The 12,713-nt window shown below is 40.0% G+C and overlaps 1 protein-coding gene across 1 annotated transcript in view; it reads right to left on the bottom strand.

Moving 5' to 3' along the window:
• The window catches only part of EXT2 (exostosin glycosyltransferase 2), a 74,401-nt gene that overhangs the window by 15,195 nt on the left and 46,493 nt on the right, over positions 1–12,713 (bottom strand). Inside the window, exon 9 of the mRNA XM_010181424.1 lies at positions 764–930. Within this exon, the coding sequence (XP_010179726.1) occupies positions 764–930 (167 nt within the window). The remainder of the gene's footprint in view (positions 1–763; positions 931–12,713) is intronic.

Raw genomic sequence — 12,713 nt, 5'->3', positions numbered from 1 at the left:
ATATAGCATGTTTGTCTTAAATACACATATATAACAGTAATGGCAGATTATGGACCATGCCATGTACTCAAATAGAAATGGAAGACAAAAATTAACTCGTTCAAACCAAAGTTTTGGAAGGAAGACAACAGCATTGCTTTAAGTAAGCACACTTTTTAACAAACAATTGAAACGCCTATGAAGACTTTCACCTCTTTGTACTGCCATGTATAACTGATTCGGACAAACTTTCTTTTTGTTGATACCCTCATTACAACAGCAGCTGTTGAAGCTTTGCCCTTTCAAGCATATGACACATGCGTACCCTCCCTGACATTCTTCAGTTCCTCTTTTCATTGCACTCCACCTTCCTTTGGCATCTTCTCAAGAGGCCTCCCCTGTTCCCAACACTTAATCTCCAAAACTTGTCATGTCCATCAAGACACATTAACTTGGATAGCACTTCTGATTTCTCTGAAAACTTTTTGAAACTGTTCAGAATGCAATCCACAGTCTCCAGACTGATTCCAATGCACCAATTACACAACATTTTCTGGCGTTGCTTGGCATTACCATGCCAGGTACTGGTATTTTTCTGTTCACTGGCAATTTTTTCCATAAAGTAATATCTCTCTGTAAAAATATTTCAGCCAGCATTGAACTGTTACGGTAAAGAGAGACGTAACAATCTGAATCAGCAGACTGTGCAGTCATTCCTCCACTTTATACACACATGCAGTGTTGAAGCAGGCAGCCAAAGAGACAGAAAAAAAACTCCTCTTACCTCATAGCCAAACTGGAGTTCATCTGAGGTCAGCATAATGATATCATCGTCAATAGCCAACACTGCTTCTGTTTCAATCTCATCATAGGGGAAGAAGCGGTTACTAAGTTTGTTTTCTGCAGTCCTAACAACTTTCAGGGGAACACGAATCTTTGGCCAGAGGGAATCTAAAAGAAATAGTATTCAATATTATAATTTACTTCTGAACAAGTCTGCACATCTGTCTTACCTTCTTTTTACCCTTTTTTTCTTCACATCTTGAGCCATTTGTTATATGATAAGAAAAATAAATGAAAACACATTAAATAAACTACAAAGTGAGTGCTCAGAGAATTTGTAAGTTGTTCTCTGTGTCATTTGAAAATGTGTATAAGAATACACCTGGATGGAGGTGATCCCTCCCCCCTACTCAACACTGGTGAGACCGTACCTGGAATACTGTGTCCAGTTCTAGGCTACTCAGTACAAGAGAGACACGGACTGACTGGAGAGAGCCCAGCAACGAGCAACAAAGAGGAAGAGACTGGAGCACCTCTCCTGTGAGGAAGGGCTGAGAGAGAAGGGACTGTTTAGAGAAGAGAAGGCTCAGGGAGGGTCTCATCAATATGTACAAATACCTGAAGGGAAGGCATAAAGAAGACAGAGCGAGGCTCTTTTCACTGGTGCCTGGTGACAGAACTAGAGGCAATGGGCACAAACTGAAACATAGAAGGTTCCCTCTGAACATGAGGAACACTTTTTCACTGCGAGGGTGACCAAGAACTGCTGCAGGTTTCCCAGGGAAGTGGTGGAGTCGCCACCCTTGGAGATATTCAAAAGCCATCTGGAGATGGTCCTGTGCAACCTGCTCTAGATGACGCTGCTTGAGCAGCAGGGTTGGACAGGACGATCTCCAGAGGTCCCTTCCAAGCTCAGCCATTCTGTGATTCTGTGGTAAATGGAATCTATAACAACTGACACTGGGCCTAAGGCCACTGGAATTTTCACCAGCGATCTGAAATACATATGAATTGTCAGTGTAATTTGCAAGTGACATAAAGCCCGCAGACATGAAAACCAGTGAGGACAATAAGGTCACACAGAGTACTCTGGGCAGCTTAGTAAACTACGTGCATTTAAACAAAAGACAGACTGCCTCAATTCAACACACCAGTGAAACACTAGGAGCAAGGCAATTCTTTCTCTAAAAGCAGCTGCTGAAAAGGATTAAGGGGTTATGCTTCTCAGGCAAAATGAATTAATGTAATTCTTATGTATGTAGATGGGTAAGTAGCAAGAAATGGAGTAAAGGGAGTAGAGAGCAATTTTTCCTGCATGCAGACATGGTCTAATAGATGCTAAAATAGTTTGATTCCACTGTATTTTTCAAAACATGCTAAAACACTGGAATGGCGTAGGAAGGAACCAAGTTATTTGAGGGCAAGAGAAAATGCCTTATGGTGGAACAAGGAGATCAATCTGTGAAGCTTATTAAAAGAAGGAAAAAAAAGTGGATTTGATTAACACATACAAGTATCTACACAGGAAGAAAAATGTCACATATCTTCAACAAACTAGACAAAGACATAAAAAAACCTATGATTGGAATCCGAAGCCAGGCAAATTCAAAGTATAAATAAGGCAGACATTTTTAGCAGTAACAGTGGTTAACCTCTGGAGGAAGAAAACAAGGACAGCAGCTGATTCTGTACATCTTTGTCTTTGAACAAGACTGGGTATTACTATTGCAGATGTGCTCAAGTTAAGAGACAGAAGTCATTGAATTGAAAAGAAAGGTGATGTGGTGACTCCTGACTCACAGGTGAACCCAAATGATCTTATCACCTCTTCTCCCTCAAACTCTATGAACCTATGAGCACATACAAGTAAAAGTTGCTTCCAGGAACAAGTGTCCACATCCTCATTGCCACTGGGCCTCTCATTCACCAGCTCACACAAAACTCTTAAAAAGAACACAGAGCTGCACACTGCTTAAAGACATCAGAGTCCAAACATCAGTGGGAAAACAAAGCCGTCTTTCCAAACCACACCAAGAGTCTTCAAAAGGCATTTTTTTTTTGGAACTGTATTTTAGAAAGAAAGATTGGCATGCATGGATGGCCAAAAGAAAGGAGAAGAAATACAGAGTGATATTTACTAGCAAAATTTGTATTTGATTTCCTACCCCAGTGTTTTTCCTGTGAGACTGAAGAAGTGACTGTAAAATCTACCTTTATCTGGGTGGTCTTGCAGACCATGGCCTGTATTTCACATGCATGCAGGGTCTTGTTTTACTCACCTCTTTTCCTTCTAGCAGAAGGCAAGAGGCATCGCCCCAGACACCAATGCACACTTCAGTGGCTTTTAATATTGATTAGTAGCCAGTGAGAAGGATTCAGCCATGCTGCTGATGGGCTCCAATGAAAGCCACAGTCAGCCAGCAGCTGGGGAGACACAGCAAGTGCCTTGGGGCCACAACAAAAAAGCTCAAGAGCCATAGATTCCATTTATAGTGCAATGAGCTCATTTTATTCTCAGTATTGTATCACCTGCTTGAACCATAATTTGAAACGATTCCAGTAGGGCACCACTGAAATTCAAAAATTTTCATCTTACTCGTCATCCTAACCTCAGAGAGCAGTAACACTGAACAACTGAAACTATTTACAGTAAACTGTACTCTCAAGTCAACTCGCTGCTTTACCATAAAACATGCAAGTATCCATATTTATAAGACAGTTACAGGTACCTGACAAAGACACAGATCATGGCCGCATAAAGCCTGTAGACTGCTTAATGCTTGCAAGCTACTTAAAGATGTTAGGCTAATTGCCTATAATTATCCAATTATAATCTCAATTTGATACTAATTGGTATCAAATAATTTTAAGCAGCCTGTTAGATCCCCAGAAGACTCTAATGTCACACGTGTTTCAGTAGCACTCAGAATTGCCATTGGTACGTGTGCATTTGTAAATTTGTAAGTATCAAAGTTTACATTCTAGAAATGTTAAGTACTCTTTCATTCATACTCTTCCTTTCATGTCTGCTACACTTTAAAAAAAAAAAAAAAGACAACCACACCGCAAGAAAGATCTTATTTCAGTGCAGGAATACACCAAACCAAAAATTTAAACTGTAAAGTCACTAGAATTGAAAAATAGTAATTCAGAAAAGCAAGCATGGATGCTTTAAACTTCGACCTCTTCGTAAAATTAACTGTGTGATAGCTTACGAACAGACATATAGGAAGAATGTGGCTTAAAGAGAAGTCAGAGGCAGGGTCTGCCATTTTTGTAATACCATGCTCTGAACTCTCCTGTACTGCTTGAAAAGCTATGAGAAACCTCAGCACTAGCAAAACATATACAGGGGAAATTCTCAGTTTTGTAGACTTCATTATAACCAAGGTAAAAGCAGATGCTTTATTCTTACAGTAAGAGGGCCCTGCATCATTTAAGAGAGTATGACAAAGATAAAAAAAGCCAAAGATAAGAAGGCAGATGAAGTCTTACAAGAGGGCATGAGAACCTTTAAGCATACAAAAGTAAAAATGTACGTTTGGACTAGGAATTATTCTTACTTCTTTCAAAACCAGTGAGCACTTTTTGTGATGAAGCAGAAGAGAGAGGTAAAACAAGAAAATAAAGCTCTCTGGAGCATATAAAAGTCTACGTACATACAGAGACTGAAGAGAATGACAGGCACCTCCTACTGCACATCATACTGAAATAAGAGAGGAGTGTTTGGATAACACTTACACTTGCTCGTTGGCAACAAGACTCGTGGCATTCTAGGCACTTTGAGCTATTTAGGACTACTGAGGCACTGATTGCAGGAACTGCCCACAGAAAACAGCAAGTCGTTTCCTAAACACAAAATCAGTAGTTTCCCAACTGTGCCAAACACAGCCTTCACTTCTAATGGGCTTGCAGTCCCTAACAACCACATCCATGACTGTATTTCTGGCCAGCCCCCAATCCCACCATGAAGTCCTGCAAGTCCATACCTCACAGCAGATTTTTCAAGCATGACTTCAAGATGATTTGCACAAACTGTAAGGATCAAAAAAGTGCCATAATTACATTCCCATTAAAAACACTCATATATAGAAGAGCAGCAAATGCCTCTCATCCTCTAAATATGCACTTCTCAGCTACAATTCTCAGCTACATGAATTACATGAAATACATAAGGAAGAGAAGAGAGGACAATTGAGAGAGTGGCAAACTTCATTATAACCTAAAGGAACACCTTCTCACACCAAAAAACCGTTTGTTTGTAACAAAAATATAAGTAACATAAGCTTGCAAAATGCTTATAGGAAAATGAATTCTTAATCCGAAATCCAGCCCTGTTTCTCAGCTCTAGAGATACATCATACATAAAAAAAGGGATCATTAAAAATAAGAGAGTAATCTTTCTATGAAGCGTAATACCTATTTTCCAAGAGAAATGGCACCATCGTGTTGTTAAATAGCATCATTCTCTGTATCCTTGCTTCTGAGAAACTGGGAAGTTAATAGTATCTAAAGGGGTCCTTTAGCAGCAGACAGAGTCATAGAATCGTTAAGGCTGGAAAAGACCTCTGAGATCACCAACACCACCATGCCCACTGAACCATGGCCCAAATTGCCATGTCTACAAATTTTTGTACATCTCCAGGCATGGTGACTCCACCACCTCCCTGGGCAACCTGTTCCAATACTTGACCACTCTTTCAGTAAAAAAAATTTTCCTAATATCCCTCCCCCGGCGCAACTTGAGGCCATTTCCTCTTGTCCTATCGCTTGTTTCTTGGGAGAAGAGATCAACACCCACCTCACTACAACCTCATTTCAGGTAGTTGTAGAGAGAAACAAGGTCTCCCCTCAGCCTCCTCTTTTCCTTACTCCTGCTGATCACACTATTTCTGACAGAGGCCAGGATGTCATTGTTCTTCTTAGCCACCTGGGCACGCTGCTGGCTCATATTCAGCTGGCTGTCTGCCAGCACCCCCAGGTCCTTTTCTGTTGAGCAGCTTTCCAGCCACTCTTCCCCAACCCTGTAGCACTGCGACCAAAGTGCAGGACCCAACATTTGGCCTTGCTGAACCTCATGCAATTGGCTGCAGCACATTGATCCAGCCTGTCCAGGTTCTTCTGCAGAGCCATCTTACCCTCAAGCAGATCAACGTTCTCACCCAACTCGGTGTCATCTGCAAACTTGCTGAGGGAGCACTCAGTCCCCTCATCCAGATCATTGATAAAGATATTAAACAGGACTGGCCCCAAAACTGACCCCTAGGGAACACCACTTGTGACCCACCGCTCTAAGCCACGAGCTGCCATCTTCTCCAGGAGAATGCTGTGGGAAACAGTGTCAAAGACTTCACTAAGGTCCAGGTAGACAACATTCACAGCATTTCCTTCACCCACTAGGTAGGTCACCTGCCCATACACAGAGATCAGGTTGGTCAAGCAGAACCTGCCTTTCAGGAACACATGCTCGCTGGGCCTGATCCCTTGGTTGTCCTGCACATGTCATGTGAGTGCACTGAAGATGAATCTATAATCTTGCCCGGTACCAAGGTCAGGCTGACAGCCCTGTAGTTCCCCAGGATCCTCCTTCCAGCTCTTCTTGTAGATGGATGCCATGCTGGCAAGCCTCCAATTGTCTGTAACCTGTCCTGTGTAACCAGAACTGCTGATAGATGGATTACTATCTTATCTAGTCAGCAGACAGAAGTGCGTTTATAGAAGAAATTACTTGCTGTAATCAAGTAATGCAATCATCCATTTCCAGTTTCAACATCCAACCTATGGAAAGTGAGAATCAATACAGCTGCTATACAGAGCCTACCAATAGCCTTGGGACACTCATTCAAGGTAGTATCAAGTTCAAAACCAGCAAGTGATACTTGAATGCAAACAGCTCGTTGCATTTGGAATTGGAAGCAGCAGGGAAAGATAACGAGGAGGAGTCGGAAATACAGTGCACACGCTTGATGGCAAGAACTGAATTCTTGCCAGTATTAAGACCATTATGACAAATTAAAATTAAAAAAAAAAGATCTTCTTACTGGCTAAAATAATGGCATTTTGGTGACTCATACAAACACGCTTTTCTTGTTTTACTTCCTCAGTAACAACAGCTAGGAATATCTCATGACTGCTGACAGTCTGGCAGCAGCTCAGACTTCCCACAACTTCTATGGAGCCCATTTGGAAATATAAAAAGGAAAAACCTTTCCAGAAGTTGTGCAGAATTCCTTTGATAACGCCTGACTGGAAAAGTGTGTCCAGCCATTTCAACTGCACTATCTGTTCAAAACAGGTGCCTTCTACTTACATCAGAATTTTTATATTGGTCTACAGTAATGCACAGAATTCCTCCTAATAAAACAAAATAGATTATTAGTTTCTAGGATATTATTTAGAGCCCAGTTTTGCTAAGCTGGCTTTGCTAAGCTAGATTTCTAGACTTCTTTGGGAACTAACATTGCAAAATGATTGTAAGATCATTCATGCTAGACTGTAACTGTCATCAACTAGTTCTCTAGCCAATGAAGGAAAACAGCATTAAGTCCAGGATCAAGACGTCAAATTAATTCAAAGTTAATTAAGTTAAAAAAAACCAAACCACTCCTACCAGTGCTGACCACTAAAGGTACACTATGCAAAAAACCTGCCACAAGATTTTTATTTTTTTTTAAATTCTTTTAAAGTTAACACTTTCTTAAGATACAATAAACCATAGGATATTCACGTTCCTTATCCTCAGTGGTTTATATCAACATTGTCCATTAATAGTATCAAACTGAAATACAAAGATGATTATTGCAATAATACCCCTAAGCATTATAGTCTGTATCTGATTCTAAGTTTATCAACAACTCAGCTCCAGGAATCACTACTGATGCAACTACACAGAAAGTACACATTGTTTAAAATATACTTTTCATTTTTATAAACCTGAACCTATAAAGGTATCAAGCTACCACACACGATCTGTAGCCTGTGGCACATTCACAGTAATGCACTTACGAATTTTTATATCATTTATGCAGCAGACACAATGGTTTCTTTGACTGAACCAAACATGATGAAACATCAGTGGAAATGTCTATCACAGACTATTTTCTTGAATATCAGAACTAGCAATTTCGACAAATACAAATGAAAGGGCAAAAGTATTTGGCTGATGGAGAAAATAAAAAACCATCCTGTCTATGCAAATATTCCCAGCAGCAGACACTTGGACCACAATGTTTATTTTAATGGATGCAGAGTGAGTGAGGAAAAAATAGTTTTGTTTTTTTAAAAGGTTTTAATCTTTTTATTATTATACATGCAGCCATGGGCCTGCTGACATTACTGCTGGCTTGACATGCTTCTTGCACACCCTGAATGTGTGGCTGTATGGCTGAGAATGTATACAAAACTCAGCAAAAGACAGAGAGTAGAGATCACATCACCTAAATCCAGAGAACACTTAAAACCAGCAAAACGATTTGATAAAGCTTTTAAGGTTCCAGATTAAAATCATCATTGTATGTCACATTTTCTCTCTGCTATTTCACATCTAAGAGCCAACATTTTTACCATTACAAGCACTCTGAAAACTTCAAAACGTTTGCCCAAGACATCTGTGTTGCTCACTTTAGTCTGCTGCAGTTTTATCTTTATCCCATGACACTCTTCTATTCTGAGTTCAAAACCAAAAGGTTAGACTCTTGGTTTCCAGTCTCACCAAAAGCAGTGTTCCTACTTTGGCTCACAGATTCAGCAATGACCTCAGAACACACAGGAAAGCTTCTACTCCTTCCCACATACCTATGTCTCTGATTTCTCTCAAATAGAAACTATGGGAAGGCAGTGTGTTGAACTAAGCAAAATAAAGGCCAAGCACAGGATCTTCTTCAATCTCTTCCTTGCCCTGAAACTGAATTACTGAATGACGGTGAAGACTTCACCTCTGTATACCCCACTTATTAAAGTTGTAAAATGGGAATAACTAGTTAATCTACTGGTTATATAGCCAGGATACACACATATTTATAAATGTTTTGAAGGTACTCAGAGTAAATTAAACCTATAAAAAGCAGTTTCCTTTATTATTTATATTTAATATATTTATATTTTTCTTTGATTTCAAAGTAGACACTAACTTTTTAGTTAGAAATCTCAGCATCTACCTAATAATAATGCCATGAATAACGCTACCTACATAGCAGTTTTAAAACTAAGCATTTTATCTAGGACAATATTGTTGGATTCATTTTAGAGACATGGAAACTGAGGCACAGCAAGAAATGAGCTTCTCCCATTCATGAGGCATAAGTTGTGTCTGGTCAGCATCACAGCTATGACAACTACCTGCCCAAGAAAAAGAATTGAAACACTGGGGGTTTTTAATGTTCATAAACTTTTTTTTGTTTCTCGTAACCTTGTGAGACAGTCTACGTCTTCGTCACTGTGTTCAGGTACCAGTATGGCAAAACACGTAGGAACGCAGAGCAGATGGGTGACTAAAGATCAGTCATTTAAGCTTGTTCTAGTCACCTGGTGTCTCCTTTGTACTCAGTGGAGGAAAAAAGGGTACTTCTGGAGTGATGATTTAGTTCGCTCTAAAGCAAACACCTCATGCAGGCTAGGTGGAGGTGTTTGTTTCTTTTCACTGATTCTGAAGGAAACACATGACGAGCTCACACTTGCACACGTAGCTCTCAAACATTTTAAATTATGAGAGTGGTCCTTGTAAACTCACAAGACAAAGAGAAAATCAGCCTTTAAATTGCTGCTGATTTCTAGCACATCTACATGTAGCTACTTTTTCCCCACCTTTGTACTTTTGCACATTATGTAGGTGAAATCTTTACAGTCAGGTGTTCATTTAATCAGTTGCCCTCTTAGCTGTTTACTTTATTCATTATCAAAGTGACAAAAAAAACCTGTCAGTTGCAGCAGAGCAGCCTCTGCCTCGACAGGCCCAAGTCTGCAAGGAGTTTGTTTCCCATACACCTTGCCCACTTCCACACGATGCAGCAGCACAGATCAGCTACAGCCGCTTACCTGCACTGAGGGATGCTCAGCAGCACCGACGGCAGAGCGACCACAACTCAGCCTCGTCATTTGTCTGACAAATGTCACCATTAGTTCATTTTCAGGTCACAATGACAAATAGATCCTTTCACTCAAACTTTACTAAATGCTGATGACAAGCAAAAAGAGATATTTACCTTACGGAATGCCGCATTTGTTGAAGGGTGTAGCATCTTCAATTTTGTACAATATTTAGAACAGAATATTTCATTTTTATTGTTTTCCTCTGAAGTCCTTAGTTTGCTGAGTTTCATTACATAAAGACATTATTACAAGTACATAAGCATTCACTTAAACAAAAACAACAAACAGACAAAATAAAACTCAACAATAATTTTAGAATTTGCATGTACTTCTGAACTCTCTATTCCTAGGGACAGATTCCCTCTATTTCCCATACATACTGCTTGCATAACAATGCCATTTTCCATTATAATATTCTTCTGGTGTTGACAGAGGAAAGAAAGGAGCAGCCACATGTCATATTTGTGTGGCACTATGTCAGCTACGTCTCAGGAGCCCAAATCCAATTCTCAATTTACAACACACAGTCACTAAGGAAGACAACTTGGATGTCACTCACCCAGCCCTCCCACTTATACACGCAAAACAAAACAAACACACAAGGGGTTGCAATGACAAAAGCCAAGATTTTCTTCTGCACTGAAACATGTCCCTTCTGTGGAAAGAACCAGGAAATACAGCACTTGATGCTCTCGGAGGTTAAGCACCTCAGCTTTACTATGACCAATTAAAAGCGAATAGCCATAAAAGTGCAGATACTACTGTAGGGTAATAAACCAGACTTTATCAGTGACAGTGGTGCACATTACAAACTTCAAACTCATTCCTTGCTCTAATCCATCAGAAACTTCCTGGCTTTAACAGGCTATAAACAGCAGAAGCTTTGAAGTCCAAGGATTAGGATCATTAATAGAGAGACTGAACTAGAGAGTGGCTGAAGAGCCAAATGGAATGCCCTGCATGGATCTGGAATAAAACAAGTTAATTTAATCAAACTGACCTCTCTTGAGCCATAGGCCAAGAGATTGCAATGGTTATGACAGTAATAAAGGGACAAGAGACACTAGAAACAAACAGTTATCTACTTCAATGCAATGCTTACGCTAACGTAAGGGCAAAACTGCCTATGTTTTCAACTGTGCTCTCAAATCCACAATTTTAAGCTCTACAGGCAATTTTGTTTTTCTTTCTGAAGTTTATGACTTAGTGGTAATCAAGGCAGAAAAAAATTAAACACACTTTAATTTTTTAGAATGTCTAAATGCAAGATTAATAGAATGATTTGTCAAAAAAGATCATTCTAATGATTTATTTGCTTTGACTCTCCTGTATATCACTCACTCAAAGGAAATGTGGAAACAATCCACTGGGGTTAAATCCAACTGCATTCAGTGCTCACATAACTAATATTGTGCTAAGCATTCTTCCTTCCAGAAAAAAAAACAACAAACTTTCTGCAAAAATTCCAGTTATCATCAATTTGCACACAACACCTCATTCTACAGGATTGCAAAACACTGAACAAGCCACTAAACTTTAAGTGTTTAGCACAGCAGTACCACAGAACACTTCTTAAGCCAAACAATAAAGTTATTTTGCTTTAAACTGGATGAAGCTGCCAAAATGGCAAATGAATCAAGGAAATGGTACCAATAGCTTGGCTCTGAGAAGTTGTTAGAAGATGGTAAATTGAGACAAGTGGTCAGGGATTAATTTTTACATTGTATATTGCCGCTATGTAGAAGAGCTAACTTCGAAGTGTGGAAATCTGCAGCAGCTAAAGCCTCTGAAAAGTGAATTACAAATCAATGGGTCCTCATGACACACTTCATTCACTAGAGAAGACGGAAGAATCCACAAGGTTCTGTACCACTAAATATAGCATTTTTTAACATGTATTCCTAGAAGGCAACATTTCTTCTCCCACAAAATCGCCACGTTTTCAGATGAGAATGACAGATTCATATGTAGAACATATGGGAAACAAACTCATTCACAGCTACTACATCAACAGTATTGAATCAAGAATGAGAAGAGGAGGCCTTCATTGCCCAGAACAATGCTGAAGATTTTAGTATCAGCATTTGGAATTTGGAAGAAGTTCAGTTGAGGAACCAATGAGCATAGCAATAAAAAGAGCAGCACTGGGGTGGCTGGCTGGCACTGGAGAGCATCACCACAGGCCAAGCCTTACTACCTTTCTTTGCATGGGGCAATGCCTCCTGGCTCTCTCATTTCTTCCATGGTGATTTCATAAAGGAATTCACCAACGTCAGGAGCTATGCTTCCAGCTAAGGACCTGGGAGAAGAGCAGCATGGCCTCATAAGGCAGACACTCGGGGGCTGGGAAAAATGGAGTTGCTGGGAGACAGAGCAGCCATGGTGCATGCAGTGGTATTAGACAGAAAGAGGCAGAAACGTGGGATTAGGATCTTGAGTATGAAAATGTAGTCAGCAAGCTATGAGGAATAAGCAGCCTGAGACTGAGGTCTGGCATGAAGGGATACAGTACAGCAGCATGCCAGGCCAGCAGGTACCCAGGCCAGCAAAGCACACCTCAGCTACTGAATATTAAACAAATTAATGCAGAGATTTATACCAATGAGTTCACACTGGAGTCATTAATATACTTCTGAAACCAAATCTTCTTCCAAAAATCTACACATTTAAATCATTTGGGAAAAGGTTTGTGGAAGTGTCCTCATATTACAATAACCATGAATTAATAAATTTAAAATATCATATATATATATATATACCCCAAAAAATAAAAGAGAGAGAGCTGGGAACTCCAGAACCACCAGAAGAGACCTGCAGCGGAGAAAGGAGTGGGGCCCAAGGAGTACAACTTTGAAGAACACCAA

Source organism: Mesitornis unicolor, unplaced genomic scaffold (genome assembly GCF_000695765.1).
Source record: "Mesitornis unicolor isolate BGI_N332 unplaced genomic scaffold, ASM69576v1 scaffold17263, whole genome shotgun sequence".
In the NCBI taxonomy this organism is placed as follows: Eukaryota; Metazoa; Chordata; class Aves; order Mesitornithiformes; family Mesitornithidae; genus Mesitornis; species Mesitornis unicolor.
The sequence above is the reverse complement of the archived record's forward strand: the minus strand, read 5'-3'. Positions and strand labels throughout refer to the sequence as shown.